Genomic DNA, 27,985 nt, shown 5'->3' with positions numbered 1-27,985 from the left:
ATGTTGATTTCTCTATCAAACAACTGCATGTTGGACTTCCTATTCTCGTGCCTCTACTGCTGGGATTTGTAGTTTTTAACGGCTAGGGCCGATGGAGGAGGAAGCTGCACCGCTGACTGCCAGTCTGTGAGTACTGTCTGCAGCCACAGCAAACGATATGAAAGGTTTTCGATGTCAGGTTAAATGCTCTTTATTGTTTTCAGCAGATTGAATGTGAGGATGTCGTTTTAAACTTGAGGTCCAGCATGGCGCAGCTAACTCATCTTAGCATTGTGAATTTTGAACATTCTCAGCATTGAAATGTTTATGAATCAGTGTTTTCTTGTCAAGTATTTGATGTATGGAGGTCAAGAGTATTTCTTTGTTTGTATGTCTATTAATTGCCTTTAGATTTCACTTCATGTGTATTATGATCGATTGCATATTGGGAGTTACTCATATGAGTACAGTCATTTCATCCCTTTGGTCATCTTTAGCATGTTTGCATGCATGAGAGGTTTTACATCTGGGGAAAGGGTGAACACTTCCTCTTCTTTACATCCTTCTACTCGTTCCTTTCACCTCTCCTCCCCTCCCCTCTTTTATCTTGTCTTCTCCTTTTATTCTATCCTTCCTGTACTTTCCTTTTCTCTTGTCCTCTGCCCCTCATCTCCTCCTCTCTCCTCAGTGTTTGTAATGCTGGTTAGTGTTATAATAAGACACTGAGGCCTTTTAATCAAGGTTGTAAAGTGAGTGAAGGTCCCACATACTCTATCCTTGTCTTTCCTGCTCTTTTCTTATTCTCTCCTTTTCTTCATTCCTTCCCTTTCTGTCCATTTGTCTCCTCTTTTGTCATTTCTTCTCCTCTTTTCTCCTCTGCTCAGTTCCATCATCACATCATTTCCCCCCAACGCTCTCTACTCTCCTCCTTCTTCTTTACTCTGTATGTTATTGTCTTTTTGCTCTTGTGACTCGCCTTTTCTTCTTCTAATATTGCCAGCTGTATGTACATAATGAAAACACGTACAGAACATGTTGTGATGTGATTGTTTTGTTCTGTCTTGTGCCATCTTTGTATGTGATTGAAACTGATGCGCCTGCTCAGATGACATTTGGTATGACTAGCCTGACTACATAAAATAAGAATATGTACATATCTACTCTCCTCCTGTGATTCTCAGCCCGTCACTTCTTCCCCTCTTTGGTCGGTTTCCCCTCTACTTTTCCCTCCACTCAATCTCAAGAGTGTGAAATCCAATTAATCAACATACTGTAACAACTTAGATAAAACCAATACTCTTCCCTTCTCTTTCTCATATTGATTTGAAGAATTCTCGTGTCTGCAAAAGCAGCCTGAAACAATAGCAAACACACAAACAGTACGGAGAACAGCGGTATCGACTGGACATAATGCAACGATTGTCTCCTTCGCTCTCTGGTTTCACTTCTCTTCTCCCTTATTTATTTATTTATTATTCATCCAATAAAATCTAATCGTTCTTTTCTACTTTTTATTGTATATGATCATCTTGTGGGATTTGCAGCCAATCACAGTTTATGGAATTATTATGGAATGCACAAACTATTGGATCAAAAGAGCAGATTAGATATTTATAGATATGATATTTATTTCTATATATCTTTCTATTTTTAGCCACACTAGCTAAAAGAATGGAAAGGATTGTTGCTTTGTCGGTTGGTTGGTCAGTTGTTCCACTGACTGAAATGTCTCAACAACTATTGGATGGTTTGCCATGAAATGTAAAGTACACACAGTCATGGCTTCCAGAGGATGCCAATATTGTTGGTGATCCTCCACTTTTCCTCAAGTTGGGTTGAGGAAACCTCAAGCTTGGTTAGGACTAAAATAACTTGGCTAATAATAGTTGGATTGCCATGAATGTTGGTGCAGAAATACAGATCCCCAGAGGATGAACCATAATGAATCTCTTGATCCGCTGTGATTTCATCTCGTGCCACCAGTAGCTCAAAGTTTGGTCGTTTGTTCTACTACTCTGTTCCAGAAATATCTCAATATCTTGCACACGATGGATTCAAACACAATGTTGTACAGACATTCCTGGTTCCCAGACAATGTTTCCTTATTTTTTTTCTCAAAGGGAAATATCTCAACAACTTTTGGATGGGTTGCCATGACGTGTGGCATTCAGGATGAATTGTTCTAACTTTGGAGGTCCCCTAACTTTTGTATCTAGTGCAATCCTTTGTTCAAGATTTCTATTTGTCCAGTTCTTTGTCATATTATGTGAAATCATAATCACAAATATTTTGGTCAATATTGAGATCAAGATCATTTAACACGATTACTCATTGACTTTAGAAACATTATGCATTAAAGTTTTTTTTGTTAACTTTGTAACTATATTTCTTGAACTTTAAGTATAATTCAACTCAAAAATTGTTTTTTAATTAGTTAATGAGAATTACTCTAGTCAGTAATGGGCAAAAAACCCACAGCTGTAAAGAAAAGTCAGGGTGCGCTGGATTTACAGGACAAGACAAACCACTCAATAATCATTTTTATCTCAATTATCTTGTATAAACGTTGAAAGCCAAAATCTCAAAATGAGATGTGATTAATCGCCCAGCCCTACTTTGGCTTACAACCAAACACCAGGAGAACTAAAGAAATCTCCATCCGCCTCAGCTGTACTTTGCGTTTGATGCTAATTTCAGTAGATAATGTTAGCATTCTAATACCTAAAAAAAGATTGTGAATATGTTAACCATTACCTGTCGTCAAATATCAATATTCATTGAGAGCCTGTATGTGTAGTATGTGGACTTGCATTAGCATTTAGCGCAAATCATGGCTATGCTTGAGTAAAGCCTCACATGGACACTAGTCTGTCTATAGACTGTCGTGGAATTCAGCCGATACAAACTAAACTAAAGGGTGGTGAGAAGTACATCTATTATACTGAAATAAAGATACTTGGTTAAAGAAGTGAGCTCTTTATTCATGCAAGAAGGAACAAGGATACAGAGTGTCAGGCAGTCTGCAATGAAGTTCAAAGTATGGAAAATACGCAAAAGATTATATAGCCACCCTAGTGGGCATCTCTGTTTACTGACAACGGCTATGCAACTACGCAAATCCAGCTGATACCAAAGAACAGTGTCAAGGTGGTGAGAGGACCAGAGTGTACTTCTCTATCTGTCTCTGTAAGTGGGGCAAAGATGAGATGAGCATATACGAAGACAAAGTATGAGACGGAATAAAATGACCATTACAAGACTCTTAAGAATAACACCTCACAAAACACCCACATCCATTACATTTATAAGTACGCTCACACAATGGCCGTGTGACGAGTTGATGCGCGTCAACCCACGAATCAACGTCAACTCGTTAGGATACACCAAGTGTCGACATGCGCCAATTTTCATGAAAGGTAGTAATGTTAGCAAATGGGCTCCAAAGAGCAGCACATCCTAGCTGCTGTACCGTCACTTCTGTCTTTACTACTCGTATGGATCAATTGATTGTAGAAAGCCCCTCGTGAGTCTTGTTTGTGTATTTACACACAGTTTGCATTTGTGATTACTAATTCGGAACACTTTCAAAGATGCCAAAGTATTCATGTTCCCATCCTATTTCTTTCTGTCTCTCAGGGGTATCCAGCAGCAGTTGTCCAGCTATAGGGAGACGGTGATCTGGCAGGCCACGGTGGCGGCGGGCTCGGCCATTCACCGGGACGATGCGCCAACCTGCGGCATCTGCCACAAGACCAAGTTCGCAGATGGCTGCGGGAACCTGTGCTCGTACTGCCAGACCAAGTTCTGCGCCCGCTGTGGGGGGCGAGTGTCGCTGCGATCCAACACGGTAAGAGAGATGGAGGGGGTGTGACAATGGACCACAGTGTGTCAGTGTAATTAGGTAACATTTTCTCTTGGCTGTTTACTCATACATATCCTGTGAAATCACAAATTATTATAACATCATATCATTTTATCACATTTTTGTCAAATTTGGAGGATGAACGGCATTCTTCCAAAAGATATTTCCTCATTTGGTGTTTGTATGATGGAGAGCGCTGTCCAACACGTCCTAAATCTTCCATCTACTTGGTTGAGATGTGATAACTGTGAAGGCACATGATTCACATTATTTTCATACTCATCAAACCATTGAGTGAGCCAGCGTGCCCTGTGGATGAGGGCATGTCATCATGGAAGAAATCACTCCCATCAGGTTAGAAGTGTTTTATCAGAGACAGGATCAAGCTGATCACTCAGAATAACTTTGTATTGATTTGCAGTGACTCCCACTAAGCGGGAGTGTATATGGAGCCGCAGGACCGACAAGAGGTAGTTGAAGGTTATCAGAAGAGTCAAAAACATAAGTGAATACATTATTGAATAATGGAGTATTACAAGAAATATAAAGCTTAATATTTTTACTTTAACCTGTAATCAGTTGGTAAACAAAATTGAGAATGTTTTACATTTCTTTCCTTAACCAAGTTAACATTTTAAATGTATTTTACTCTTCAATTTATCAACATTTTAAATTGTTCTAATTGTGTATGCATCTAAAGTGTTCATGAATTACTGTTGTATGAATTACTTCTAATGGAAAAATTAGTTTTTGTATCTTGGAATTGAAAGTTTTGTGTGGCAGCACACGTTCAGATCCATCATGGAATCCGAATCTGCACTTAATACACTTGTTGCACATGCAGCTGTGTCCAATCTGGCTATACCAGGACCTCAGGTGGTAGAACTCAAGTGGAGGTGATGAGCCATGGCACATACTGTATGTGTGCCTTTATGTGTGTATAAGCAAGTGTATAGTATGCTCTGGATGTGTGTTCATATGTACTGTGTCGACACACATCCTGTGTGTGTTACTGTGTATTTATGTGTGCCACTACCCATGTGTGTGAATGCGTGTATGTGTGTGTGTGTGACCCAGGCAGGAGCTGGTAAAGGTTAATTGGGCATTAGACTGAGCTGTGGACGGAGGGGGTGGTCTCCCACTCTGTCTCGGTCTCCCAGGGGTCCGGAAGTGCCCTATACACACACACAGCAGGGTGGAGGTGTGTGTGTGTTCGGAAGGCAAGTCTTCCACTGAAATAAGTGACGTCCCCTCTCCCACCGCTCCCCCCCCCCCCTACATCGCCAGTGTGGCATTTAATGACCTTACACACACACACACACACACACACACACACACACACACACACACACACACACACACACACACACACACACACACACACTCAAAAGTACATCCTAATTAGTTAATGCCTGACATGGGGAGAGTTCAGCTGTGGGGTCATGGGTGGTGTGTTGGGGTGGGTGTCAGCTGTATTTAGTGAGAGAAGGTTTTTGAAAGGTGGATTTTGAACATGTGCACACACACACACACACACACACACACACACACACACACACACACACACACACACACACAAACAATCTGAGAAGCTATCTCAAACAAAAGCTTTACATGCAGTTTTAACATTTCTGTTTGTGTACGTGCTAAGTGTTAAGCTTTAGAGGTGCGAGGAGCTGTGTTTTTGAACTAGCGGACTAGCTGTTGCCCCCTGCTTTCAGTCTCTGTTCTTAGCTAGGCTATGTACCTCCTAACTCAAGCTCTGCTTGTCATTCTTACATTTCTGTTTGTGTATTTGTCAAACAAACAAGATACAACATGTTATTTAGTGAGCTATACAGGTTTTGGTAGGCATGTTTTTTAACTTAAGAGAGAAAGCTGTTGCCCCATGCTTCCAGTCTCTCGCTAAGCTAATCGCCACCTGGCTCAAGCTGCATACTTAAAACACAGACAGGAGAGTAGTAGTAGTATCAATCTAACTCTTTAGAGAACCATTCTTTAAAATAACTTCATCGTGTTTTTCTGCCAAGCGACCTCTTGCAGTTGAGCAAATGATGGCTGTCCTCTCTCAGTAGCAAAGGCGGATGTGGTGCGAAGTTGTTATAGCCTACCGTTGTTATACCTGAGGCTAGATGTTCAGTGTGTGACTTTGACACCAGAGACTGTGATTCACATCCTGTCTCCTTCCAACAGTTAACAATTTATTTAGTTGTTTAGGCTTAAGGACTTGTTGGTATAATCTGATATTTAAAGTGAAAATGTGCCTTCTTTCATGTGGATGTCCAATCAGTGTTGATGGTAAATGCAGTCAATTGAAGCAATACATTTCTCAGTGCGTGCCATACTGACCAAGAAAGCTGAGTTCTCCTGCTCGCAGAGCCGTGCCAGGCAGTGCCTACATGTACCAGCATGCATTGCGCGTGAGCTACTGACGCCCAGCTAGCATAGTGTAGCCGAGTTGGGCTAAGTGAAACTAAGACGGCAACAACTCTCCATTATTTTCCACATTGTCAACGGCAGCGCATTACAACTTCACTCTTTCCATTTTCACCTTTCACAATAAAAGTGCAATTTAAATTCACCCAACATTTTGCTAAAAGGCAACTGAACAAAATAGCTTCACCTAAATAGCATTAGGTGACAAAAATACTCACTCATGGTCTTCTGCCTTCTCGGCCCTGCTGGTTCTGGTTATCTTTTCCAGTTTATCGATAGTCTCCAGCACACCTCTGTCCAAGTGATGAGTGAAACTTTTATGCATAGTAATGTAGTCATAGTCATGTTCTGGAGGGCCATCGCCAGTCATATCCTCCCACTGCATAAAGACTCTCTCCGCTGCATTTCCTCGGCCGTATAATCTGGCTTGGATAAATACGGCTGAATATCCGAGTCAGCCAAAACACTGTAAAATGTATCCTTGTCTATAGCATCCTCTGCACTCATATTTTGGGATGCCATTTTCGCGGTTGGAAATGTAACTAGTGTGAAATTCAAGCAAAGAGAACAAGAAAGTTCTGTTTTTGAGCGGCCATCACTTATAATACAAATCCAAGCTGAAATAGCCTGTAGTTCTTCCTTGCATCCAACTACGTCACGTCAAATCACGACGCTGGATGCAGGAAGAACAACATATTTTGCAGCTGGAGAAGCTTTCTTTGTCACTATATAACACCCACGGAGGAATTTATTGCTTCCATCGACTACATTTACCATCTATACTATTTCAACATCCACATGAAATGTGACTAATTTCTCTTAAGAGTGGGAGCGTATTCTTTTCTGTTTCAGTAAGTGTAACGTTATCGGAAACTAAAATATCTATGTGTTACAGTGTTTGTCATAGGGCTGTAGGATCATTGCCATGCTTTCAGATATCATCTTTGCTCACATTCTCTCTGTCTTTCTTTTCATTATACATGGATGGCTGACTGGGCCGCAGGAGGACAAAGTGGTGAGTGCTGTGTTTTTTTTCTTTTCTGGACTGCATAACTCTGCCTGCAACCTTTAAGACAATCCATTTTAATGGGTCCAGACAGTATGTATGTGTGTATGTACCTATCAGTCTTTCTGTCTGTCCATGTGTCTATTATTATCACAAGTGGTGCAAGTTGTATCAGTAGAAGCAGTCGTAGTAGTGAGTGGGAGTAAGAGTCTTAATGGTTGACAATTCAATTCATTTAATAAGATACTTTAATTACCTCCATATACAATAATCCCCTGGACTAAACTACATCATTTTGCGACTAGATTAAAACAACCCATTCATCCATTGTGTTTCCATAGATACTGATGGCCTATTCATATTACACCTAGCATGAATTAGATGCAGGGAAACAACCTGGACCTCAGACATTCACCCATGACGATTGCACTCACATTCTTTGAGTGTCACACGTTAGCTTTGTGGCTAAAAGTGTCCCCTCCACAGTGGTTGTGAGTTCTTCATGGTGGAGTTTTGCCTCAACTCTCACAGAATAGACATGAATGAAGAGGAGTTTGTCGTACACAACGCTTTGAAAGAATTACATGTAAAAGAAAAAGTGTCCCTGCTACTCAGGGTAATTCAAAGTACAATTTAATGCAGCCTACATAGTGAGGTTGGAACGTTTCCATTCCTTTTAAAGACCAAAAACTCTCATTTGTAATTATGGTTTATGTATTTTGGTTTATCTTTTATCTTTAAGTAATGTTTGATAATGATTTAAATCAGTTCAGTTTTGGTAAGAAGAAGATGTCTGTTGTCAAGTGATAACATATGAATTGTTTACGAGGTTATTATTTAAACTATGTCATGGCCCGGCGCAGTGACTTCCTGTTGTCTTGTTATCACTGTGAGGTTGCAGAGCATCGAGAGTCCAGAGAGTTACTGTACTCTATAATTCAGCAAGAAAGTGAATGAGATAATATCCCAAAATGTCATCTCTTTTGTTGTGATTGTTGCTTGGACCCATCAAACCCAGACCCGAGCAAGCCACAGCTATGTAACCTCTTTCACTGCCACAGAGGGACACGCATAGCTGGACGCTTGCAAGTTTGCTTGCCATGGTGTGCGCTGTAGTGTTACATACGTACAGTTAGCAGGCAGCTATGCAGATGGAGGACAGAGGGCCACCCTGTTTGTCCTGTTTCTTGGGAATTGTGACACATACGTTATGTTTGGTGTATTGTCCTGTTCCATTGCAGTGGAGAAGACTTCCTCCGTCGTGTGGCCTGGTTAACATGAGTTTAGCAGAATCATCCGATATGATACTGCTGGAGAAACATTCCCGGCGGACATGCCTTTAACACCTTCCTCTGCTTGTGTAGTTGTGTCAGGTTTAGAACCTTACTTGGCCTTGGCTGCCTTCCCTCAGGACAGCTGCCAAACCGGCACTTTGATGATACTTGGCTGGGCTTGAACGCCATGGCTGTCCAAGAGTGCTTTGGTGTGCTGTACATAGCAGTCTCACTCCCTTGCTTCAGCTCGAGACAACAATCACTGGCTCTAAGAGGAAGGCTTTGGCAGAATGGATGCCCTATGTAGCACTAGCTGTATAGCTGGACATGGATTAATTTAATTAGTTGGGGATTGATTAATCTTGCCTGGCACAGCGGTCTAAAAGTGCAAAGTTACTCTGCCAACTTTTTCCACTCAAAGTTAAAGTTAGGTGTTTGGGCCTGAATGATGTGGCCTATCAGTGTTTTGTATCGTCTAGATCAGTTATTTGTGATCAATTCCTGGAAATACATAGCACTGTAGCATACGGTTGTTCTGTTAGCATGTAACTCAGTGTAAAAGTTTATTTAAAACATTTAATGTGTTGGATTTATTCTACAAAAATCTAAACAAGAACAATAATTATTTGTCAGCAATCTAAAAAACTACAGCTCACATTTGTACTAGCTCAGCAGTGTGTAAAACACTTAACTGTTAGTGTTGGTTTCTCTCTTATCCATTACATCCACCCATGCTCTCTTCTAATGTCACATCATCTAATGTCACATCATCTAATGTCAATTCTTCTGTCTTAAATACGCTTGTGTAGTTTGACACTTCCTGTCCTCCTCTACAGCCATGTCTGGACTAGCTGCGGCTAATTACCATAGCAGGTCTACACATTATAATAAAATATTAACATGATATTAACATTTTTATGTTTTATTACTATCCTTATTGTGGAGTTAACCACACAATATACTCTCCAAGGTCATGTTCAAAATTCTGACCCACCAAAAAAGAAACTGGAAGCTTAATGGCTACTATATGTTCTTTCTTTTTTCATTTTGCGTACTGAAGGAACTGTGATGAGTGTGCTGTCTTGCTGTTCAAATAACCTTTTTGAAAGTCATTGATAGAGAGATAGATAAATACAGTTTTAATAAGCATAACGATATACATTGTGTGGTGCATGCAGCCTGTAGTGTGCTGTGCTAGTGATGTTCAAGACTCATTATCTGCAACGTTAGCTGAACTCTCATGTGTTGTTGTACTGAAGCAAAGTGTTTCTTACAGAAAGGTACACTTTTGAAGTCTTGATTCCTCCTCTCATGGGAGACTGACTAGAGAAGAGTGTTGTGTGTTACTTTTTCACACACACACACACACACACACACACACACACACACACACACACACACACACACACACACACACACACACACACACACACACACACACTCACACACACACACACACACACACACACACACACACACACACACACACACACACACACACACACACAGTGTGTTACCTGGTTTCTCTTCACTAAGGAGAACATAGATATCTACAGTAGATTGTTGCCTCTGCTACTCACTTTAGTATGTGGGTAATAGGCTAACACACACACACACACACACACACACACACACACACACACACACACACACACACACACACACACACACACATATTCTCACTTACACTTTTTCCTCTCTTTAATTGTAATGTCCAAGGCTGTGTTTCTGTTAGGGGTTTGTGCTTCTATGTGGCTATAGCTCTGCTGCTCAGCAATGGTAGATGGCTGTTTTTAGACCAGTTCTGATTCAGATCTACTGGCATGACTGCCTTATCCACTGGTTTTCCAGCCCACTGGTGCTGTTAGGCATAGACATAATGCTGTTTTTTTTATAAATGTACTCTATACTATTTTAGAACAGTCTTTTCCTTTGGAGGATGAGATGGAGAGGATACCAGAAACCACGACTAAGACGAGATAATGACAAGACGTTACCGACGTCATTAAACACTAACTGTGACTATATAAAAATGCTATATTGTTGACAAAAAATAGAATAGACTAAAATCTAGTTAAAAAATAAAAAAATAACCAAAATCTCTCTATTTGTGTTGAAAAAAGAACACAATATCAGGACTACAGCTGCAGCACACAATGAGCAGTCAGGAGGACTCGGGGTAACTTACTTACTCAAGTTACGCTTAACAATGACAACAACAGGGCTTGAGAGGGAGAAACAAAGGGATATTTTGGCTCGACTATCTTGACTGAAATGTACAATATACTCTGATGACTAAAAAGCCAGCAGACATTAAAACCATACTAAAATAGTTATGGTTTCTTTGACTTAAAAACACAAACACGGGATGAGCTTGGCTAAATGAAGACATTGAGTGAGACTAAGGAGTGAGACTAAATAAAACAATGTGTTGATTATGATTTTTTCAGAAAGCAAAATGACAATTAGAAGTACAAGATGGACAAACCTTTGACAAGAAAGAAAAGAAAAACTGCTAATGCTAACCAAGCAAACATGTCAGTCAAACGTATAATACGAAGGAGTCTCTTCCATCTCTTCTCTTTCAAAAGGAGTGGAAGACTGAAAACGTGTTGGAACTGCTAGAACAGTTGATTAATAGTCTAATCACTTAATAAAAGCAAGAAGTAATGTATATTTTAACATCTTGCTTCTATTATTTCTGTTTTTTGATTTCCGTGTCTATGTATATTTCACATGTAGGAGAAAGTTCATAACTCATAACTGGTGCATTACGGAGTATAGACAACTGGTAGTAGTGGACTAATAAAGTATTTTAACTTGTATCTGTATCTGGGCCCAGGCGTAGTTAACCTAGCTTTAAATAATGACTGGAAACAAAGGGAAACAGCTAGCCTGGCTCTGTCCAAAGTAAAACAATTCCACATTGTATCTTGTTTCTTTAATCCACACAATTTGTTGCTTTAGGGAAAGTTTTATGGTAAAACGTTCTTTTGGACAGAGACAAGCTAGCTGATTCCCCCTGCTTCCCGTCTTTATGCTAAACTAGGCTAAAGAAGTCCTGACTCCAGCTCTGTACTTAATCCACAGACATGACAGTGGTATAAATCCTCTTAGTTAATAAGCGTATTTCCCAAAATGTGGAACTGTTGCTGTAACTTACGTGTCGCACCATTGTTACGACTGCCCATTAATGAAGAAATGCCAGAGTAGGAAAATAAATATCCCGTCATTCTGCATAATATTTAGCCGTATGTGCTTCTGTTTGTTAAAGGAAGAGCCTGTATTTTCGGAGAAATGGGCCTTCGGAGTAATGGCCATTTGTCTCCAGGATAACGGACTATCGGACAAAATGGCTTCCGGTCAAATGGGACGGTTTTCAAACTATTGGTATTTTGGAATAATGGGCCAATGTATGATCAGTCATATACCACCTCACTGTTAGTCAACAATATAATGAGATTTAGCACTTACTGTTCCAGTGTACACTTCTTCTCGTTACCTTCTTTCAAGCGTCATTGCAGACTCAGCATGTTCTTTCATAACGTTTTTTCCATAACCTTACAGCCATCATATAAGCTGACACAACTCCTATTGCTAGACACTGTGACCAACATAGTTAGTCTTGCACCTTGAGAGGAATGATCTATAAAATAAAGGCAAAAATACCTAAAAAACTATCTTACTATGCATCTGATACTTGTGCAAATGTGTATCTATTGATCTAAGCCTGTAAGGAATTATGGCGTTGTGCTGCTTTGTGTCGGGGTGCAGCGCACTAGAAAAGCCTGAGCGATGTGTCATCTGCTGTTAATGCCACAGCGCCTCATGATTACTATTGATCGCCAGTCTCGCTAGCTGCGTCCGTCTCCACGTCCATCTCTCATTGACTGGTCTTAAGGGGGCCATCTCTCTCCTGGTTGTTGCTGTACACTCTCTTATGAAAGCAGTCTTACACACATACACAGATACATTCTCACTGTATGGGGTTTGCCTGCACATACAAGGACACACTGTCGTGCACCCTTCTGCGCTGTTACACACACGAAGCAACGAAGAAGACACATTCACATGCTCATGTAAGCACACATACATAAACACAAATTCACTCTCTTCTCTGAGAGAGCTCAATGTTGCTTTTAGTGTCTATAGCTTTCATCAGTGTAACGAAGATGTTTTTGGGGGTTCAGAAAAAGGTTACAAAACCTTAAGAAGTAGATTAATGGTAGACTAATGTAGGCCTAATAATTAGGGCCCTGCTTACACACCTGTTTACATGCGTCTTGGGTGATCAGATCACACGTGGACAGCTCTAAGTACGTCCGTTCACACCTGGAATCCTCCCATTCATTTGAATGTAGTGCGTTTGGGCTGCGGCGGTTTGGACTGTAGGGAATGCCGGGAAAAAAATGACCTGCAGTGAAAAGTTCAAACAGAATCAACTTTGGTAGAAACATAACCCGATGTCACACTACGGCGGTCAATCACTTAACCGGCGATCAATTCTAGTCAAATGGGCCATCACTTGCCAGTTTCTGTTTTCAAAAGCAGTGTTGTTTTAACCGGCGGGAGACAGCAATGCACTTCCTGTGCCTAGTCTATTGGAATTAAAAGAAGACGAAGAAGTCCAAACATTACAGATTGGTTCTGAAGATGCTTTGATGCTGTGCTAATATATATCTCTATCAGCTATTTGCAATTTGAGAACCAATGTGAAACGTGATAAAAAGGAACAAAATTATGTAGTTTCCTGTTAAGTCCTTGTCTGGGATGCATTAGCATTTACACTACAAAACATATGTGGTCAAATGCGTCCCAGGCCACCTCGGCACGTGGTTTGTGTGATTGAATCCCCATGCGTCTTGGTGATCGCTTGGACTCTTATATTTAGTCCTGTTCACTTCTGATTTATTTTTCTCTCACACACACATTCACACTTCAGGTGCTATGTTTGCTAACTAGAGACATTTAGTGGGGAAAAGGGGAAGTGCAGCATTATGACAACCCTCAGCTGCACTACTACAACTCTGTGTAGGCCCTCCTGAGATCAGAAAAAGAGTGTGTGTATGTCTGTGTGTGCGTGTGTGCGTGTGTGCGTGTGTGTGCATGCGTGTGGATGTGTGTGTGTGTGTGTGTGTCAGGGAAACGTATGTTACATCTGGTCTGGTGACAGAGCCCCTCACCCGGCCCTTTTGTAACATCTGTAGGGAGCCAAAGTAAATTATTTACAATATTGATCAACTATTTAGCTGCAGATATGGCCTCTCTGCACGTATATTTTACTGTATATGTGTATCAGAGAAAGTGTGTATAGCCCATCATGCATTGTGCTTGCTTGTAGGACTCGTGTTCCATGTGTTATTGTACAAATAAAATGTACTTGGGTGTCTGCAAATGGACTTATTTGTATATGAGCGTTCTATGCGCGTACATGTGTGTACTGTATATGTGTGTACTGTATATGTGTACTCACTTGGACGTGTGTGTGTGTGTGTGTGTGTGTTTTAGTGCGGGTGCCGGGCTGTGCTGATATAGTACCTCATTAGCTGATGTGGACACTCATCTCCTTTGTGGCAGTCTTTCATCCTTAGTGCAGGATTTATACACACCCTTGGTTACGGCGCCCGCGTCGCATGCTGCCGGTGCCATACGTCAAGCTGTCATTGGCTGGTGTTACTTCCTGGTTTCGCCCTCTTCCCACTCCACTCGCCTACTTTAGGGTACATGTGGCCTCACCTGGTATGCGTCAGGTGTTCGCTGTGATTTAGCCCATCTGTGGCGATGGCAGGAAGTGTTACATGGCAGTATGTCATGTTTAGTGTTCTGTGTAAGGTCTGGAGAGATAGAAAGGCAGCGACTGACTCTGTTTTCATGTCATTGGGGAGTAATGATTGACAATGACAATGTTTTCTGGAGATGTTTGATGGCTTAATGTGAGTAATTAAGAGAAACAACTTGGAAAGTTGTGGTCTGACAATTGCTTTCTTTAAAGGAATAGTTCAACATTTTTGGAAATACGTGGTTTACTTTTCAATCTTCTCATCTCTGACGCTTGTGACGTATGGTACAGGTAACTGGACTGTCTGATTTCTTACTGGTATTAAGAAGATGGATATGACTAACAGACAGCCCTCCTCTCTCTCCAGAGGCTGGGTTAGTGGTTGTTGATTACCCTAACAATGAAGCTAGTAATGAATTTAACATCTTCATTTTCGACTAACGCGCCCTTTAATCTTGTTTAATAGTTTTTACTGCGTTGTTTATCCTGTACACACGTCATCTATTGCAGTCTGTGCGTCCTGGGAGAGGGATCCCTCCTCAGTATCTGAGGTTTCTTCCATTTTTCCCCCTTTAATTATGGGGTTTCATTTAGGAAGTTTTTCCTTGTGCGGTGCGAGGGTCTAAGGACAGAGGGTGTTGTAACCTGCACAGTTTGTAAAGACCACGGAGACAAATGTGTCATTTGTGATATTGAGCTATACAAATAAATTCGATTTGATTTATTTTTGAGAAATACTTTTCCAGGATCTCTATTTGTTTTACCCACCAGATGTCATGTCATGAAAGAAGAAGGAAAAGCTCCCCTCTGGTACTTTAGTAAGCTGCTGTTGCATATAGTCAGCCTGTGATGTTCACTGCAATCCAGTTAGTGTCATTCTGTGCTTCTTGAACACAACCTCACTTAACAAAATGTAGTGCAGTTCATTGAATTTGTGACTTTGAGGACTTTTGATGCCACCATTGCTGACATTTCCTATGTTGAACACCACCAGCTTGACAGTAGAGGCCAATCAAGGGGCTGCAGCCAGTTCAGACGTAGTAACAGCAGAAGAAGACAATGTGCTTTTTGACAGCAGAGGTTATGGATAAAAAAGTTGGAAAGATAACAGAAGTAGAGAGTCCAGTTGGATATCATGGATAAGGTAGAAACTAACAATTACAATTACATGCTATGGGCATTGCCAAGCAAGTAAAACTTAATGAGAGCTTGTAAGCCAACAAATATATCAGTGTTTCTAATAGAAAGTACTTTAAGTAGACAGTCATTTATAATGTGGATAGTCAACCTCAAGGAAAACATTTGAACTGTGTTTGTCTTCACATTGTGTAACGACCTCGGACACAGGGAAGGAAGACTCAAATGCACGACGCCAGAAACAGATGTAAAATGTAAAATAAAATACTTTACTTGCAAACAGGTAGCATAACTTCAAAACGCCCACAAGGAAGATACGCCAAAAATTACAAAAACACAGCTGACATGCAGGGACATAACAAGACAAATTGGGCCAAGGCAAGGGCGACAGGACTATTTATAGATGAGGTGAGTGGGCACAGGTGGAAACAATCAGGGGCGGGGCAGACGCTGACGATGGCAGGAAACCACACAAAGGCAGGAAGTAAAATGATCTGGAATGAGGGACAAGAGGGAGGTACAAAGTAAAACAGGAAGTGAAATGACAGACAGTGACTGACAAGACTGAACGTAAGACACGGTGACTACAACATGAAAACTTTAGCAATCAGACCGGTAAGATATTACACACATGTGGTTTCTGCATTTTGTAGGTTAAATCATAAAAAGATATTGTCTGCCATTTGGGTTGATGTACGTTAATAGATGTATTATTTGTATTATTGTGCTTTGGGGCTTCTGGCAGAGGTTTTCTTTTTTTTTCAACACCACAAGCCTCTGGAGCCTATTTAAAGAGTCAGTTCACCCAAATTACAAAAGAATGGATCTTACGCTGAGAATCTGCCTCCACCCGAATACAATGGAGGTGAAAGGAATTTCATTCAATAATGGCCTCTATTATAAGCCATTATATGATGCTTCCTGCACAGATTAACTGTTTCCCATTTAGATTATTTTCTCTTGATTCTTTTCAGTTCATTTGGTTCATATAGGTTTCCCTTTTTATAAAAGAACAAAAGCAGATTTAGTGATTTATGCCCAGTTCCCCGCCGCATGCTACGGCTCTTTTTGACTCACGACTGGATCTAAGTGCTTTTCTCTATTTATATTTCCACCGCAGTGTACCCCCTCAGTGCAGGCAGGGTGATCAACTAGTACCCGTGCGACTAGGGGTACTTTGGAATACCGCAGGGGGTCTTGACATTTTCTATAATAAAAATATATCAGGTATGCATATTTCCTATAATAAGTATAATAATTTCAATACAAAAATATAAATGGAAGTTTAACAAACCAAATTTTGTATTTAATATTATTTTTTTCAATGCAATGTAACTGCTAGAAACTTTCAACTGCAGCAACGTTCACAATTACGTTTGTTTAGTCGTGCAACCGGAAAGCCAGTTTCCATGTTAAATAACAGAACAAATGAAGCAATACAGCGGAAAACACGGAACAAGCTGAAGAAAAGAAGCCTGTGTTTCTCATTACATTGTCACTACTTATACATAGTTCAATGTAACCACAATGCTGTCTTAATGTTATTGCATGATGACAAACATTGATTTACCATGAATTTAGTGATGGATTTGAAACATTTGAAATGTAGCAATTTTAAGTGTTTTTAAGTTACAAGGTTGTTGTTTAGTAAAACAGGCTGTATTGTTCCTGTAAGCTTTTTTCCCTACCAACAGGCTGGTCAGGGATACATTTCAAAGGGGGTACATCATTGAAAGGAGTTTGAGAGACACTGATCCATGTTGCTTACTGGCCAAAGAGTACAAAATAAACACATTGTTTTAAATGCATTTAGCTGATATATACACATATAGATATACACTATTTATATATTTCTTTCAATAATGTATATTTACCATACTGTCTAACATGTAGTTCACCCTCATAATGGAAACTAACACCTACACATGTAGCTCCACAAACTCCAACATTTCACCACTGGATTTCCCTTTATCACACTGTATAACACACACACACAAGCCCCCAAATGCACTATATACACATGAGCAATGATGCACACACTCCAGCTCCTCGATAGACACAAATAGACACATGCACAGATGGACACACTCACGCAGATGCAGCAGGACGCAAAGCAAACACACACACACACACACACACGCACACGCACACACACACACACACACACACACAGGGGTTTGGTGTCCTAGTTTCTATCTGTGGAGAAGCTATTCTCTCTCTTGCTCTCTCCTTCACTCACAAACTCCTCTCAGGGGGGTCTTACTGTGGTCATGTGACACATTGCTGCTGTTGTTGCAGATTGTGTGTGTGTGTGTGTGTGTGTGTGTGTGTGTGTGTGTGTGTGTGTGTGGATAAGAACAGGCATTTGGATCTGCATGTATGCATCGCTGCTCATGTGCATATATTGGATTGTATGTATGGTTTTATGTGAGTGTATGTCCATTCTTTGTGTGTGAGCTGACTGTAAGGCTGCTCTCTGCCTGCCTACGGTTCCTATTTTCTGGCGCTTGTTTCACCATCAGAGTGTGATCTAATACAGGGATTACTATGGGATTAAGTGAGTCTCTTATAAAATAACAGCCTACCGCTCCATATCTCGACAACACTGGCCATTTGTTCTGTGGTATCAACACACTCTAACAACGTCTTACAATAACCGCTCCAGCAGGGAATGAAATGTGCTTAGAGAGGAGTACACCAACAGGGAAACTGACAGGTGAGACAATCTACCCAGAACATGGTGTAATCCTTTAAATCAACCAGGAAATTTCACTGGCCAATTTCATTTTTCAGCACCTGAACACATTGTATTCTTTAATTTATTGAATTGATGTTAAATATTAGCAACATGAAATCTAATGCTGAGAGATTTAATGTAGGCGTCAGGATAATTTTTTTGGCTCTACAGTATAAACATACGATATATTTATAGATGCAGAGACATGCTATGCATTCAAATGGCCAAATGATAAAGTGTCTTATTCATAGTTCAAAAAAGTTAGCTGCTCATTAAACCGATATCTGCACACTTGATGCTATATTTAAAGCTGCTTTCATCAATATTTCTAAGAAATTCAAGTTTTTTGTTTTTTTCTTGCCTTGCGCATTCACCACTGTTTCGCTCCCGCACACACACCTAAAGTCAGAGACAGAACTACGCACCAGCAACCATGTAGATCACTTGGACCTGGTCATTTCTAAAGTAGCTCATAAGCCCAAAAAGTGTGGGCACCCCTGCGTCTATCGTCATGTAGGTGTAAGATAGAACAGTGCTACAAGGGGCTTTACTTTCACTCCATGACCTGCAGAATATACAGTATATAATGTGTCAAATGTGCATAACTGTATATAGTATTTACACTTTTTCTTAAATTCTTAAGTCTAAATTGACACTTCGTTTTACTTCAGTATCCTTCATTTTTAAATTGTTAAAATAATTGAGATAATATGAGTGATGCAGAGGTCTGGAACCAGACGCTCTTATCCATTACAGTGAACTAACAGCATGGGTTCTCAACGGGGGCGTTCAGAGGACATTGGGGGACACTGGAAGCAATATTTTAGAAAGGGGGGCGTTCACATGTCTTTGGGGGGCGTTTGTGTGTACGGCCCGTGAGGTAATTCATAAACACACGCAAAAAATCTACTCCAAAAAAAGAAATCCAAATCTAGTCAGATATAGAATATAACCAGACTGTTTTTCCTGGCCAAGGTCAGGGTCCTTGAACACAACACGAGCGGAATGTGTCATCATGTGGTCACGTCATGTCAAAAACGTAATTAATTAAAACTTAATATTAAACGAGACGATCATTGACATCAGTGAATGCAGCATGGCGAGTTTAACAAAGAGAAAGGTAGATGCGGAATGTTCCAAGAGAAATGGACGAACGATTATTTCTTTGTGGAAATAAAAGGCCAGTGTTTGTGTGGTAATGTGTTGCGGTCATGGAAAAGGCTCTCGAGCTGCATTACAGCACGAAACTGCACAAGCTGAAAGGACGAGTCGAGTGCGTTTGAAAAAAGTTAACATTGTGTGTTTTTAGACTTTTATTTTTATTTTGCTGAGCGATAAAGTGCTGCTTGTAAAACAAAAACAAGCACTGTCCCCCTCAGCCACCACTGCTCGAAAGCATTAATGTTATTCCAAAGATACACCATGAATAAAACTAATCTGAATTAATGTTAAAACAGCTAACACTCTGGTCGGGACTTGGACCAGCAGCAGACGAGCTGCACTCTGGCTGCTCGTAGTAGCAGAGCTAACATCAGCAGGGCTAACATCAGCAGAGTTAACACCTGCAGAGCTAACATCAGTAGAGCTAACACCTGCAGAGCTCATATCAGCAGAGCTAACACCTGCAGAGCTAACATCTGCAAAGCTAACACCTGCAGAGCTCATATCAGCAGAGCTAACACCTGCAGAGCTAACATCAGCAGAGCTAACACCTGCAGAGCTAACATTAGCAGAGTTAACATCTGCAGAGCTAACATCAGCATCATTGCTGCTGATTCAGGCTGTGTGTGTTTAAATTTTTTATTTTCGCCTGAGTTTCTGAACGTTGGGGTCGACGTCCCTCCATTTATAATTTATGTGTTGGATTTTTGACTTTTTTGCACTTTGTAGTTCTCTCCTGTCCTTTCCTCTCTCGTTTGTTCGCGAAACGGAGATAATGTGAATGCGCAAAGCAACGGCGTAAACAAGGAAACGTGCACATATCAGACTTGTTCCCTTGTGCTCGTTTATCGAGAGTGCAAATTGTTTCACATTTCTGAGGCTGCTGTGTTTAACACCGGTTACACTTTGAATGTCTGACCCGTCTCTGATTGGCTGCAGTCTATGACACAGATTAAAGTTTGAATCTTCTTACCGTTGCATTTGTTTAACACTCCTTAATAAAATGTCTTTGTTTGCTCCCTGAGTACATGGTGTATCAGAGCAATTGAAGGTACAAACAACAAAACATTTGTTTAATAATATAATATTTATTATTATTTTGAAATTTTATTATGTAACTTCAATCTCAGAGAATTTGAGTTTTTATAATAAAATACATATAGCCGCCTAATAATAAGAAAAATATAAGAATTGAAATACTAAATTAATATTATCAATATGTAATATAAATTCTAAATACTAAGAATAACAATTAGAATAATACAAACAGAATAATAATCAACATTAGAATTCAGGGGAGACAAAAAGGAAGCGTACATTTTATTTGATGGGGGGCGGCTCTGGCCCAAAAAAGGTTGAGAACCACTGAACTACAGGGACAGTCCCCCTGGAGCAACTCGGATGGCAGCCCCTGGTATTGAACAACTTCCGGTGATCTATTTGGAAGCCGAACCACTAGACCACCACCACATGTGGGTGTTGTAGCACATGTAGAAGATTCCTGTGCAATTCCACTGCTAGTTACAGTTTGGTTTTAAAATGAATTAAGTCCCTGTCTGTCTGTATGTGTAGTTTCAGTCCAGATGATAAGGATCCTGTAGATACAGAGGTTGAAGAATAGTGGGTTTCTGCCCCTTCTTCCCCGGCAACATCTTGGTCACCACCCCACATAGCTCCATGGACCAGGCCAAGCCAGTGGAGAGCCAGGGGAGCTGCTACATCACACTCCTATAAGGCTAGAGAAAACCGTGGATTTAGAGCTCCTGTTTCCAAGTGACACAGGTCTGTCTGCTGCTGCAATTGTAGCCGAGGTAGATGCACACCAAGGAGATACACACCAAGGAGATACATACCATGGAGATTCACAACAAGGAAATACAGGCCAACAGTAACATCATGGGAGCACCTTCCTGTGGCCATCCAGCCTACAAAGTGGTACCAGGTTGTCAGCAGTATGCAGTGCAGCCTCTGCAAAGCCCAGGGGAGACACCAGATGATGTCTTGGATGTGCCAGAGCTGCGAGGAGCCTCTTTGTCTGATGCCATACAGGAACTGCTACGCCAAATGGCACGGTCAGAGATGTTGAGCTCAGAGGGTGGAAGTTGCCTTTCAGAGAGGAAAGGCTGTGAAAGTTTACACTCCTATGATGGGAGGAATTCTTGTGTTAAGTTTTTGTAAACTTTAGTTGGCGTTTACTGTTTATCCTATGCTCTCAAATTTGCAGTAAACTTGGAAGATGCTGAACATTGCAATGCATAGATTTGGTGTTTACAAAAGGGACACTGTTTGTTTTTACTTTGTTTTTACTCTGAGTAGTTCCTCAAAGATGATTAATTACAAGAAACATTCTCTTCAAAAGTTGCTGTGGAGAAAAGTTTTTTTGGGGTGGTCAATTGATTTGCACATTATTATTCATATATTCCCACTGTGATTATATGTTTTAGGGAAAACATTTTCTATTGAGTTTTCCTGTTTCTCTAAATGTTATTTGCTAATTAAATTGCAGAGAAGTTGTATGTGGTTGTTTTTGCTTTATTTCTCTACTAGGCCAGACTAGTACTAGAGTTTTAGTGGAAATTGCTTTGCATTCGCATTAAGAAAAGTTTCTGCAGCATTGGAGAGGATGATAATCTCTTTCCTGTTATAATTTACTAGTAAGAGCTTTTTATTCTTTCAGTGTTGTTTGGCTTTTTGACATTTATGTACTTGTCAGTGTCATGGTGGGGTCAAACATCATGGCACTGACAATAAGCCATCATGACCCTAGAAATGAAGCAGCTAAATGGAACTCAGCCATCATTCATAGCATTATTTACACCTGGATTTTCTTACTATGATGTGTCAATGTTCCTCATAATTGAGCTTGAAAAAAAAACCTTTAGTAGTTACATTTACAGCTAAAACACAGACAATTACTCTGGAATTTTGATAATTGGTTAATTGCTTAGGCCATTTATCAAGCAAACATGTCAAACAATTGATGCATCCAGCTTCTCAAATATAAGGATTTGTTTTGTATCAATTTTATATTTAATATTTTAGGGTTTTGAACTGTTGAACAATTTATCATTTGTAATTTGAAGATTACACCTTGGGAACGTTTAAAAAAAAATCTTTATAATGGAGAAGAAAACACAGCTCGCCCAGTCTCAGAAATCGCTGAGGCGCTGGAGCGATTCAGACTATCAAACTTAATAAAAAAGTATCTGTAAGGAAAGAACACCACCTGTACTTCTACAGAAGGTTTCTGATCAAAAGATTACTTCAAAAATAATTGCACAGATTTGATTGTGCGGATGCTCTTTTTTATTAAGTGTGTTACATTTTTAGAAACAATTAATCTATAAAGAAAATGATAACTAGTTGCAGCCTTGGTAATGCAACAGCTCCTTTTGTGCATACATATCCATGATTATCCATACTTATAGAAAGGTGTAATACTATACACTGTAATGTAATAAGTTCAAACTTGCTCACAACACTGTTATGAGCAGGTTGATTTTATTACAATTTAGCGCCTGCTCGTATACCTTTTGCCATCAACGGTTAGATGAAATGCAGAACAAAAATAATATTCCTAAAGGATGCATCGCAATTAGTATGACTACATAACAACTAGTCATCAATGCCTGCCTGGAGATGTATGGACAAGTAGACTAACACTGCAGGGTCCATCTGGCAGCCCTCCACATGGTCAATCTGAGTGCAGAAAATCACAGATTGGTGGATGTTTTCACCAAAGCTATAATGTCCCACATGAGGCAGTGTTTTGCAGTGTGTGTGTGTGCATGTGTGTGTTTCAGCACACGTTTTTCCCTCTCCCTGGTGGTGCTAGGGTGTTTGGCAGGATAAATATAACTGCGTTGGTGTAAAGCTGTTTTCTTCTCGGCTTTTGTAGCTTTAATCAAAAGCAATCTGGAGGAGGGAGGAATGGAAGGGAAAGGGGGGTGAAAAAGAGGGAGAACAGGATGAGGGTGGGGGAGAGGAAGGGGGTGTGTGGAGGGTGGCTGATGCCAGAGTGTTTTATTTTAGCTCTCTTTAAAGAGTCATTGGGGAGTGTTCAGGAGTAATGAGAACCCTGGTGGCTGAAGGAGAGGGACTGCCCTCGCTCTCCTCCTCCATCCTCTCTCTCTCTTTATTTTTGCCCAGCCTCACTTCCCCTGTGATCCCCTCTTCCTCGTCCTGGCTCTGATGTCAACACAGGACTATGACTACGGCTGCGTCCACACTGAAGGCCTTCACACTCTGCTCTGTCTTGCCGGATGAATCCTCATATCTATTCTCGGATGTAACCCACATCCCTCATCGATATGAAGTGACAGCGATGTTGACAAGACGTGTGCACAGAGGAACAGTCATTGAAGACGTCACTGTTGTTATTGCATTTCAGTTAGTGTATGTCATTAGCTAGCTGGCCAAAGAAAGTGCTGTTGATCAGATTAGTTGCAATACAGAGAAAAAAATAGAGACGACAAAAAAACACAAATCTAAAGATTATTCCATACCAACTCACCAAGGCCTCCCAGTTTACGTTATGTACTTTCTTGAAAAAAATAAGTGCATTGAATTCATGGGACCTTTGCAAAATCCTTTAGCTCCACTCCAAATACTTTTTTTGTTGTGGATGTTTGGAAGTTCGTGTATTGTAAGCCTTCCCAATTGCTTATTGTTCACTGGATGAAATGTGTACTGAACATCCAGGAAACCTTTTCCAGGGATATATAATGTGTGAGAAGATTGTTCCACTGTAAGATGGTAAGGTTATTTCTTGATTTAATTAGGGCTGTGAGGAGAATATTAGAAGTGGTGCTGTGTAGTTGTGATGTGGATAGTTCCTCGACCCCCAGAGATAAAGGGATGTGGCAGTCCAGTAAGTGAGATCATTTGTCTGTAACTTGGAGCCAAAAGTGCACGATTGGTGAACAGTTCCAGAATGGAATACAAGTAAGTGTCAGCTGTGTGTAAAAAAGTGTGTGCATCTGTCCAATTAATTTAAACCCATTGTATGTAACTTCTCCCCAGTGTAGTGTGTTATGGCCGTCAGTAGCTTGGTCTGTAGGGACTTGGCTTCCGGTTGCCGGTTCAAGCTTCCAAATGGACCAAGTACAGAGTGTGGACTGATACCTGCCCACAGGGATACTAGGATGGGTTAAATGCAGAGTCTAAATGTGTGCGGTGCTGTGTACATGTGTGGCAATAAAATGTTGATTTTCTATGAATAACCTTGTACTGGATGAGTTGTAAATTTGTGTTATTGCTCATGTTGGAGTTTTTCTTGCAGTTGTGGGTCCAGAAGTTGTCATTAGTACTAATAGAGAGGTCTCGTTCCCACTTGGACATCGAGAGAGATATTGAGGCATCTGAGCTGCTGAGAATTATGTAAATTCTTGAAAGGATTTTCTTTAACGTCCTGAGAGATTCAACATTTTATCTATTGAAATTGGCCGAGTTAGACCACTGAGAGTTCTGTTGAGTTTAGATAGGATGGTGGATTTTAATTGCAAATACTCCAGAAACTGTGCGTTCCCAATGACGAACTTCTGGATTAGATATTGAAAATCAGCGAAGGTACCATGTTGGATGATATGGTGAGGATGTGTAACTCCTTTGATCTTCCACTCGGAGAAATTCAATGCCTTTTTATGAATAGAGAGATCTGGGTAGTTTCAAACTGGGAAACGGGGGATGGTGCAACTATGGAGACGGTGGTTTGAAGTGCTTTCCATGAAGCTGTCAGAGTTGAGGCTATTGTTATGATTTGAAAACAGTAATGTTGCTGGATGGTTTGGATGATGAAAGACAGGTCTGATAATTATAGTATGTATAGTATGTTGTTGCATTATGCCCGTTCAGGTTCTTCTAATGAAAATGAATAGCTGATTTATGGAAGGATTGCCATTTTAGTTGTTTCTATTCTTCCAGAAAGGGAGATTGGAAGGTTTGTGTGGCAATTTTAAGTCATCTTGTATTGATTTGAGTAGTGGTGTGAAACTGATATTCTTAAGTTCTGACAGCTTGGGAGATATATTGATGCCTTGATATTTATTATGGGGGGGAGGTGATGAGGTGATGCCATGGCTGCCACATCCCTTTCATCCATACTGAGGGTTTTGACCAATTCACTGAGCAGCTGGGGAGTTTAGAGAACGATTTTATAGCCACAAAGCGTTCTTGGAGGAATGGGTTTTAAATGAGTAATAACACATAATCTGTAAAGAATAAATGTTTGTTCTGTGGTGGATGTCTGAACCGTCTCATGTTGTCATATTACAATTTATACATCATTTATACAGAAATTAACATTTGAGAACCTGGAGTCAGTGAATCTCTGATATATTTGCTTAAACATTTTAAAGCAAAAATAGATGATTAATCTGTTTTCAAAATCGTAGCAAATTCATTATTTTGTAAACCAATTAGTTGTTTCTGCTCTAAACTTGTTAAATTAACAAAAAAGAGTTTGAAAAGAAATGTGTTTTGTAAGGCTAGCATTTTTGTGTCTATACTGATTAGATGTTTTGTATTGAAACTTGCATCAAAACCTTTTAATGTCACCTAGTGCTGTACTATAGAACTACTGACAAAGGAAATCTAAAAGGATTCTGTGGTAACAATATGTAAAATGATAAAGACAGAAAGTGTGACTTTCACAAAGGCTCTTACTTACTGTGTGTAAAATCTATCAAAAGGTGTCGACCTCAGATACTGGATGTGTTCCATCCTCATGTAGACATGTGTTGTCTTTCTACAGAAATATGAGCAGGAATTCAAAATTGAAAATGAGTGTAGAACATGCAGTGTGAATGGACACACACGACTCTGTCCGTGTGTTTGTGTACACAGAACCTTAAAATCTGAATGTTGCCACTCAGCTGTAGTGAACACAGCCAATGTATAGTCGGACTGCATATGTGTGATGGGACAAATAGAAAGACGGTAGATATGATTTTGGCAGCAAGTTTCTTTATTCAGTTGGCTTTGTGTGCTTCATTTGGAAGCCAGAAGCAGCCCACAGTGAAAGTCAAGCTGCTCCCTTGTATAACTGCCATGATGTTGATCTTAAAAAGCTTCCATAAAAAGCCTTTTTTTCTCGACTACTCATTGGCAGCAGTGCAGCTCTTTAGGAAGTACATTGTTCCATTTCCTGTTTGACAGTCACTGCGATTGAAGCCAGGCGTCAGATTTGTGTTTGGCAAAGTATGTGCTGAGATGGTTTTCACTGGCTGCTGCAAACAGTAGTTCCTTCTTGTTGGAAACATTGTTGTGATACTAATGACAGTTGCACTAATTACCTTGGACAACATGTCCAATTCTCTAAGTTTACATATATGTGTGATTATCTTAACTGTTTGTACAAAAGCTTAATGATAACGTGTGTCCTATAGCTGTGATTGTAATCTCTTCCCATGCTCCATTTTAACCAGGTGATCTGGGTGTGTAATAACTGCCGGAAGCAGCAAGAGATCCTGACCAAGCCAGGCGAGTGGTTCACGGGTCCGGATGGGAAACCCGGTGGCCTCGGTTCAGCCATCAGTGAGCCGTCTGTGTGCCAAAAGCTTCGGTCTCGCTCCCAAGCACCCCCGGGTTCCACCATCTCAATCCAAGACCACAACCAACCCAACGCACCTGGGACCGAACCTGGCGGCGACGCCCGGTCACGTAGCGAACCACCACGAGACACGTAAGCTGAAGCAGTGAACTTGTGCTACAAGACAAAGACAGAAACCTTATATATATCAATCAATCAATCAATCAATCAATCAATCAATCAATCAATCAATCAATCAATCACATTTCACACAGGTTAGTGCAGTTCAAAGTGATTCACAGATGACTGACGAGCCCAAAATAAGACAGAACAAGTGGCGAGCGTCATAAAAACAGACAACAATGGTAATTAAGTAGTAATTAAACAATTTGACAATTTGCACCTGACAAATGCACATGAGACAATAAAAGTGATAAAGATGTGTTCAAATAGATTTATAAGCTTTGATAACAGATAACATAGTTGTAAAACAGCAATAAATAAAAACTTAATGAATAAGATAACAATAAAATAGACTACAATTTTACAATTTAAACACAATTAAGTAAGTGATTAATAAATACAAATGTACAACTTGCGATAAAATATGTAAAAGGCCAGAATAGGTTTCAACACTTCCTAAGGTAAATGGTAAATGGACTGCATTGATATAGCGCTTGGTGTCTGTTACATAAATATCTGTTACAGCTTTATTAAAAATGCACACAATTGACACAGCAGAGGTATCAATACCAGGTCAATATCCAAAATGCACTGGACCCTGTCCTTCTTAAGCCCCTCCCTGCCTGCTCTGCTTTGCATCTTTTAAAACTGCACACAATTTGTGGCACAGAACAAACAGTAGTCTCTACACCCAACATGAGATCCCCAGTGACATCACTTTGACATCATCGGGGTAGATAGACTTTAGAAAGCTCCTCACAGACTAACCTTGACTGGTAAAGTGATATGTGAAATTGGTGGAGTGCCCCTTTAAATTGCATCCACTCAGACACCAGAAGGAAAGTAATCCCTGTACAATATGTTAATATTTGAATTATTGAGCATCATCTCCTACATTCATCA

The 27,985-nt window shown here is 40.3% G+C and overlaps 1 protein-coding gene across 30 annotated transcripts in view; it reads left to right on the top strand.

Annotated features, from left to right (window-relative positions):
• rims1a (regulating synaptic membrane exocytosis 1a) overlaps positions 1 to 27,985 on the top strand; it is a 101,190-nt gene that overhangs the window by 19,930 nt on the left and 53,275 nt on the right. For 29 of the 30 annotated variants that reach the window (XM_029450405.1, XM_029450412.1, XM_029450413.1 and 26 more), the window contains exons 3-5: positions 3,616 to 3,826; positions 7,281 to 7,292; positions 26,796 to 27,052. In XM_029450405.1, coding sequence (XP_029306265.1) covers positions 3,616 to 3,826; positions 7,281 to 7,292; positions 26,796 to 27,052 — 480 coding nt within the window. The remainder of the gene's footprint in view (positions 1 to 3,615; positions 3,827 to 7,280; positions 7,293 to 26,795; positions 27,053 to 27,985) is intronic. The other variant, XM_029450408.1, reaches the window with a different exon arrangement.

Source organism: Cottoperca gobio, chromosome 15, assembly GCF_900634415.1.
Source record: "Cottoperca gobio chromosome 15, fCotGob3.1, whole genome shotgun sequence".
NCBI classification, from domain to species: domain Eukaryota; kingdom Metazoa; phylum Chordata; class Actinopteri; order Perciformes; family Bovichtidae; genus Cottoperca; species Cottoperca gobio.
This window is presented reverse-complemented; position numbering and strand designations above follow the sequence as displayed.